The sequence below is a fragment of the Zingiber officinale genome, chromosome 2A (assembly GCF_018446385.1).
Source record: "Zingiber officinale cultivar Zhangliang chromosome 2A, Zo_v1.1, whole genome shotgun sequence".
Classification (NCBI taxonomy): Eukaryota; Viridiplantae; Streptophyta; class Magnoliopsida; order Zingiberales; family Zingiberaceae; genus Zingiber; species Zingiber officinale.
Window position 1 is genome coordinate 172,918,089 of NC_055988.1, and position 7,987 is coordinate 172,926,075.

Here is a 7,987-nt window from a genome sequence, read left to right on the forward strand (position 1 = left end):
GTTATCGATCCAGCTTCTCGATCATACAGGGTTCGTGGTGCAAAGAGGTGGACGGGGTGACCATCCATGCATACGGTGTTATTATTATAACAGCTAATGTTGTTGCTTACTTATGCTGCTGTTGCTAGCTTATGCTGATATGCTTATATATGTTGAGATATATATCTATTGTATGTGTTTAGACTGACTTATCTATTGGTAATATGTATATACGTCACATGTTACCCTTGTAGTTATGGGTAGCTCTGTAGCAGAGTTATTCTACTCCTGATTTTACTAGCTTAGGATATGATGTCAAGTATGAACATTTATTATGATAACATGGTAGTATCTGCTATTACTTTTTGTATGAGACTGTATACTTTTATATCTCTAGTTCTTAATTAAGTTCATGCACTATCTTTCCTTTACCCGCTGAGTCCCAACACTCACCACCCCACAAAATGATTTTTCTTTCACCAGGTAGCAGGTAGATGAATCAAGGATGCTTGGGAGAGTCCTGACTGCCAGCCCCACTACACATTCGAGGATAGTTTTTCTTTTCGGTCTTATTTCTATTTGAATGGTATAGTGCTTTCGCGATTTTGCATTGTAGCTAGTTAATGTGGATTTTGGAGTCTAGTCTGGTGATTGCAGGTATTTTGGATAATTGTTTTATTGGTTTTACATTCATATATTTCTTTTTGTGATTTCCGCTGTGTTTACTTTCAGTCGTGTGGGCTGCTAATAAACTGCGTGGTTGTGTTTATATCCAGTCGTGTGGCCGTGTGGGTTGTTGAATATGTTTATATGTTGATGTGTATAGTTGTGTATATATATATGATTCATATTGTCATCGGTACAGGGGAGATGTTGCCGGATTTTCATCTGGCAGGGACTCCTCTGGGGCACCTTCAACACCTTGTTGAGGGCGCCTTCAACAATGTTCTCCAGCTCCTTTCGCTCTCCTGCTACTCCGATCACCTGGGTGATGGCAGCCAACTGAAATAGGGCTCACCCGAACCCAATTTCCGACCTTCTCCTCGAGCAGTCTTCCTCCTCGTCTTCTCGTCCCTTGAACGTCGCGTATGTTCTTCTCGTCCACTGGTGTACTCTTCTGCGGCACCTTGTCGGCTCTCTTTCGTGCCATCCTTTTCGCTAGCCGCGTCTTCCGCTCGACTTCCTGTGCTCCTAAGCTCCTTCACACTTAGACACAGAGATCAAACCAAAATAGAACCTAACTTAACTTAATTGATCACACCAAAAACAACCTGGGGTTTTAACACAAACTCACGTATAAGCACACATTAAAAAAATTCAAATGTATTAAAAATGGAAATGTTAAGTGAAGAGAAATAAAGAATGCTATTTATGCAAACATTGTAATTCTTCTTCAATATCTCAACCAATATGATGTTGATTAACATGATCAAGATTCAATTGCTAGTACACATGCTCAAATAAGCCTAGTAAATCAATAATGACCCCTTGAGAAAAACAAGAATCATTAAAATCACAGCCAATACACAAATGTTTCCCTTGCACAACAGAGTTGCAAACAAAGCTTGTTCAACTATATCAATTGTGATGTTGCAACAAGAATCTTGATCAAGAAATCTTTGATAAAGCTCATTCTTGCTTCCTGTGACAGAAAAATTTATTTCCAGACAAAAGAGAAGTTTAGCAGATGTCTTAATGCAAATAATTAGAAGCAAAGAACTAGATTTGTCCCTTTTGCTTTCCTTTTCACACGGTTTCATTTATAGAAACACAAAACAGGTGAACAAAGCATGCAAATTTTCATTTAACCGACATAATTGCGATAAAAAAATTAGGAATTTAACAACACAAGCAAAATACTAGTATATGCATCCTTACAAATGTTTGAGCAAAATACTAGTAACAATCCTCTCAACTACTTCCTGTGTTTGTAAGCTTGTTTACTAGTATTTTAGTAAATAAAGAAATGAATTATATGCATCCTTTAATAAAATGAAAAAAAATGCTTACTTGGTACTGGATTTATTATTTCTTTCTTCTTTGCTGCCTGTGATCTGAGCACTCCTCTTTTTCCTGCCGCCATCGTTGCTTTTCACCGAATTGTTGGCTCTGTTTCCCCTAATATTCTCCTTGCCTTTATTATCAGAAGGGCAAGATGTTGGTGTCTTGATTGGTTGGGAAGAACTATTTGAACAAATTCCAGATTTTTTCTTTAGATTTTCTACAGATGCATTCTTCTCTGAACTTTTACTGCCAGGAAATCTATTAGCAACATTAGATATGGTGGCAAGAACACAACATTCCTTTGCTGTTAAATTGTCGACCGGCACACTCTTGGATTCTTCCATTTTGTATTCATGTTCATCATTATGATCAACTTTGACCTCTGCCAGTTCCCGAAACCTCTTGTCTTCATGCTTTGAGCATTCATCTTCGAGAGCATCACGATCTAGCATTCCAGAACTGAGTTCTCGATCATCCTTTTCAGATAAGGAATCATGAAACTGGCCACCATTACGTAATTCGGCATCAGGATTAGCAATCAAATTGTTCATTTCAGACAAAAGACAACTACTTCGAGCAAGATCACATGGATCATAGACTGACTTCTCTTTCGAGAGTCCATAAGCCAGAGACAGATTGGTCCAAATCGATTCCACAGAACTGACTCGATGTCGCTTCACATAATGCCTGAGCTCATTTCGGAGTTTATAGAATGGCTAGAAAGAAAAGAAAAAAAGCAGTTTTTTTGAGATAAAAAGTCCAAACTTTCTAGGCTTTCAAATGAAGATCATGAAAAATTCAACATACCTGGGCATGGCATTCTAGTGCAAGGTTGAAGAAAGCCGCAGCCACGAAATGCTTTCCTGTGGATTCAGCCAATCTTATCTGCCCGAGCCAGTACGTTGAAGACTCGAGCTTGTCGAGCCTGCACTTGCTGCAGTTCTGAGCGCTAAGGTAAGGCGTGCCCGACGCAGCAGCAGGCTTGATCGATAGCGTCGGGGTGCGGACCGTCTCTTCGGGTTCATCGTCTTCACCTCCTTCAGCTACTGCCTTCTTCGATTCTTGTAAAGTAATTTGGGGTTTCTTCTTACCGACAACTGACGCAGGATCTGGATTCGAAGGCTTCTTCGCTGCAGCTGGAACTTTCCGCGTCTTGGAAATCAAGAGAGGTTTTTCGACCGGAACGTTCGTGCATCGGGGGACGCCAAAAGCACGCTTCCATCTGAGAGAAAGAACAAAAATATTTAGAAGAATTGCGAGATTACAACCACATCATGATCAAGACGATCTTTTTCCTACTTGATTCGAGGTTGAGCAGCAGTGACGCCCTGCCATGGGGGTTTATTTGTCGGCATATGGCCGTCGCCATTTCCCCCCGAGGATTTCGTCCCCGTCCTGCGTTTGCCTGCCAAATTAGATGCATCGCAGAATGAATGCGAAACCGATAGCCATTAACTCGATCAGTGTGAGTCGAACAGCGATGGGATCGGGCGAGAGGAGGCGAGATTACCTGGGAAGCGAGCGGGATGAGCATCCATGGCGAAGGAGAGAGCGAATTAGGGTTCGAATTGGGAGAAGGTACGAAATTGGGCGGAATATTTGAAATATTTTGAAAGAGAGAATGGAAGACGTCTCTATTTTATACATTATTGCAAAACAACCTTAATGTATTGAAATTGTCAAAATGCAGCTCATAATTTAAAATCTAGGGTGAACATTAAAACAACGCCCTTTATTTTTGTTATCATTGAATCGAGAAGCGTTGTTTTCGTCTCCAGTTGATTAAAGGATAACAAATTTATTATAATAAAATAGTGATCAAATTCAGAAAGTATATATCCTCAGAATTTTTTTTCCCACCTCTTAATTGTAGACTATAATATGATAATTTGGTCTCTGAAAAATAGGATTGTTAATTTTTTTTTTTTATTTTTTTTCTACCACAGTTATCATTGAATCAAAAGGGGTCCCTTATTGAAAAATATTTAAATGATATTTATTTTATTTTTATTCCATAAATATTCTTATTGTAGTCGTGTTATAATAATTTTAGTTAAAATTATTATAAATATAAAATAAAATTATTACGTGTATCATTGTTATATCAAAATAGTTTATTCCACCATAGTTAAAATTACATTAATATTATTACAACAATTTTGTATTAATTCTGATTAAAACTATTATAATGTATAAATGTTACGGTAATTTATAAATGGTGTATTCAAATTTTTAAATTTATCAAAAATACATGTTACTTTAATTTATCAAAAATGCAATCCTTCTAATTACTATTCTTTTTTTTTTCTCTATCATTTCTTCCCTTTCTCTCATCTTTTTTCTTTCTTTTTACATATCGATTTCTCGAAAAATATTTTAACACATCTTATTAACGATGAATAATATATTTGAACTCCTTACAATCTCAAAAATCCACATAAACTGAAATAAGTATAATCGGAGCTCTCGAGATTCATTAGTAGATTTTGACCAAAATCCACTAATAAACCTAGAGAGCTCCGATTGCACTTATTTCAGTTCTTGTCGATTTTTGGGGTTGCAAGGAGTTCAAATATGTTATCCATTGTTTATTTTGATTTTTCATAGATGTTAAAATATAATAAGAAAGAATCATCAAAATTCTTCATGTTAAGCCTGATATAGAATCACTGATATAAAATGTGGGTCTGATATAAAATGATATCAGACCCAACGTGAAAATTTTTTATGATTCTTCCTTATTATATTTTAACACCTCTAAGAAGTTGAAATAAACAATGGATAGCATATTTGAACTCCTTGTAATCTTAGAAATACACAGGAACTGAAATGGGTGCAATCGGAGCTCTCTAGGTCCATCAGTGGATTTTAGTCGAAACTCATTGATAGATTTCGAGAGTTCCGATTGCATCCATTTCAGTTCATGTGGATTTATGGGGTTGCAAGGAGTTCAAATATGCTATCCATTGTTTATTTCGGCTTCTCAGAGGTGTTAAAATGTAATAAAAAAATTGCCAAAATTCTCCAAATTGGGCATGATATGGAATCATATCAGACCCAATGTGGGCCTGATATAGAATGATATCAAGAATCATATCAGGCCCAACGTGAGCCTAATATGATTCTATATCAGACTCAATGTGGAGAATTTTGGTGATTCTTCTTATTATATTTTAACACCTCTGAGAAGTCGAAATAAATAATGGATAACATATTTGAACTCCTTGCTGTTGAATCGAAAAGAACGCTAAGAGGGAAGGGGGGGGATGAATAGCTATCGTTGAAAAATCGTTATCGAGTCAAAGTACGCAGCAGAAAATAATAACGAAAACAATGCTAACATACCAAGTTTTACTTGGTTTAGAGCTTCGTCGACTCCTACTCCAAGGTCAACATGTGAGAGTGCTTTCGTTGGGCAATACATTAATAGTTCGCAAAAGAGTTATACAATAATTACAAGAATTATAAAATAAAGTTACCGACAACAAGGAAAATAAAAACTGAGTCGCAGGTTGTCAGAGAAGCTTCGCAGCATCGTAGGAGCGTCTGGACTTCATGCCAACTATCCGGTCGGCCCGTTGACCAAGCTGGACTTCGTGCCAGATATCTAGTCAGTCCGTCGACCTATCTAGACTTCATATCAGCTATCCAATCAATCCGTCGACCTAACTAGATTTCTTGCCAGATATCTGGTCAGTTTTTCGGCTTATCTGGACTTCTCCTACACACTTAGTTAGATCGTTAGATTACATTAAACCTAACTTAATTTACTTTGTCATTCATCAAAACCTGAGTTAGACCGTTAGTGCAACCTGTGCCAAACACTTGCAACGTTAAAAATCCATAGGAACTGAAATAGATACAACCAGAGCTTTCTAGATCCATCAGTGAATTTTGGTTGAAATCCACTGATGGACCTCAAGAGCTCCGATTACACTCATTTTAGTTTCTGTGGATTTCTATGATTGCAAGGAGTTCAAATATAGTATCCATTGTTTATTTCAGCTTTTTAGAGGTGTTAAAATATTTTAAAAGAATCAACATGAAAAAGAAAAAAAAAAAAAAAGAGAAGAGGAAAGAGAAAAATGTCGAATGCATAGAAGATAAGAGAAGAGAGAAAAGAATGACAAGGAAAAAAAAGAAATGAGGAGATAGAATGGAAAAAATATATAAAAAGTACCTCTTTTGATAAAGTAACATATATCTTTTTAATAAATTTAAAAATTTAGATACGTGTAAGTTTTATCATAATTTTGACATAAAAATATTACACTTATTAATTTTGATCAAAATTATTATAATAATATTATTAGAATAAAAATCTTTTCTTCTGTTTTTATAACCAAGTATCTTAAAAATTTTTTTATTGATGATCTGACTGAACTTAACTATTGGAACCGATAGCCAACCTGCAGGTTGTTACGCATTGATGACCTGTAGCACGATCACTCCGCCGAAAGATAATCATACTTCGCACGCATGCTATGAAGCTCCATCCAGTTTCTTTACCGCGACACCCTTTTAATACGAGATAGCCTTTGAATGAGAAGGAAAATGAGAACCTTCTTTTAGTTTCTTCCCTTAAAAGTGAAGTTAAATGATAATAAAAAATTATGAGGATCATTTTGGTGATTTTAAAAATATAGATGGGCTATATTAACGGTTTTTATATCGGTCCCATAAATATAAAAAAAGGTATATTCAAATATACAGACATAATATGTACGATGAGATAAATCTTAAGTTATCTTTGAAAATCGACTCCTCATCATTCTCTCAGATATGTCAGACGTATTTTTTTTTCTAATGATATTAAGACTCTAAATCTTGAGGGGTGAATTGAATTATTTAAGCACAGTTTGTTTAAAAAGCATGTTTACTAGAGGGGATTGGGAAGGGGAGGCATGAAAAGCTGACTCAATTCCAAATTAATCGAGTCAATAAATCAAAAAAATGTATCCTTTCTCAAGTAATGAAAGGTAGTGAGAAAAATTTTTAAAAACAATTTAGAAATTTATGAAGTATTAGTTGAATTTAAACTGCACTGAATTAAATTTAATTTACAGTCGCGATGACCTGAATGGATAATCTTAGACTGTCAACAGGGGATGATTTCTGTTATATATCGAAGAGCGATAGATCGGATTGAGTTGCCGAACGGGCAGATCGACTGAGATGCAAGCCTGTGTTGCTGAGCAGTCGAGAGCACAGAGTTCGAACGAGCAGAGCAACCGTTCGATCAGAGAGGCTGACCGAGCAGTATGATCGGGCTGGCAGAAAGACCGACCGGGCAGAGAACCGACCGGGCATGTGGTAGGCCGATCAGGCGAATAGACAGGCAGGTCGAGTGAGTGGTCGGTCGGGAGAAGTAGACAAGCCGACCAAGCGAGGAGAGAGGCCGAGCAAGTGGCCGGTCGGTCGAAGCAGACAGGTTGAGCGATCAGAGAGGTTGGTCGGGTGGTCGAAGAGACCCACCGAGCGAGTGGAGAGGCCGACTGGCAGTAAAATCGAGCAAGTTCGACCAGATAGAGAGCCGACCGGGCGAGTAGGCAGGCCTAGCTAAAGGTCGGTCGGGCGAACAGACAAGCAGGTCGAGTGAGCGGCCGATTGGGAGAAGCAGACAGGCTGACCGGGCGAGGAGACAGGACGAGCAAGTGGCCTGTCAGGCGAAGCAGACAGGCCGAGTAGTTAGCGAGGCTGGTCGGGCGATCGAAGAGACCGACCGAGCGAGTGGAGAGGCCGACCGGACAGTAAGACCGAGCAAGGTCGACTAGACAGAGAGCCGACCGGGCGAGTAGGCAGGCCTAGCTAAAGGCCGGTCGGGAGAAGCAGACAGGCCGAGCAAGTGGCCGGTCGGGCGAAGCAGACAGGTGGAGTGGTCAGAGAGGCTGGTCGGGCGGTCGAAGAGACCAGGCGAGCTGATCGAAGCCTGGTGGTCACGGCGAATTGAGTGACAACCGATTGCTGTCACGAGCACTCTGTCGAGAAAAGTTGAGTGGTCAGA

The 7,987-nt window shown here is 38.6% G+C and overlaps 1 protein-coding gene across 1 annotated transcript; it reads right to left on the reverse strand.

Annotated features, from left to right (window-relative positions):
• Positions 1–1,347: 1,347 nt before the first annotated feature.
• On the reverse strand, positions 1,348–3,580 carry LOC122040289. The gene is made up of 5 exons (XM_042599615.1): positions 3,494–3,580; positions 3,283–3,388; positions 2,791–3,205; positions 1,990–2,699; positions 1,348–1,621 (listed from the first exon to the last, which is right to left on the reverse strand). Exons 1-5 carry the CDS (start codon positions 3,519–3,521, stop codon positions 1,609–1,611), a joined length of 1,272 nt encoding a protein of 423 aa, XP_042455549.1. The 5' UTR covers positions 3,522–3,580; the 3' UTR covers positions 1,348–1,608.
• Between the last annotated feature and the right edge of the window lie 4,407 nt (positions 3,581–7,987).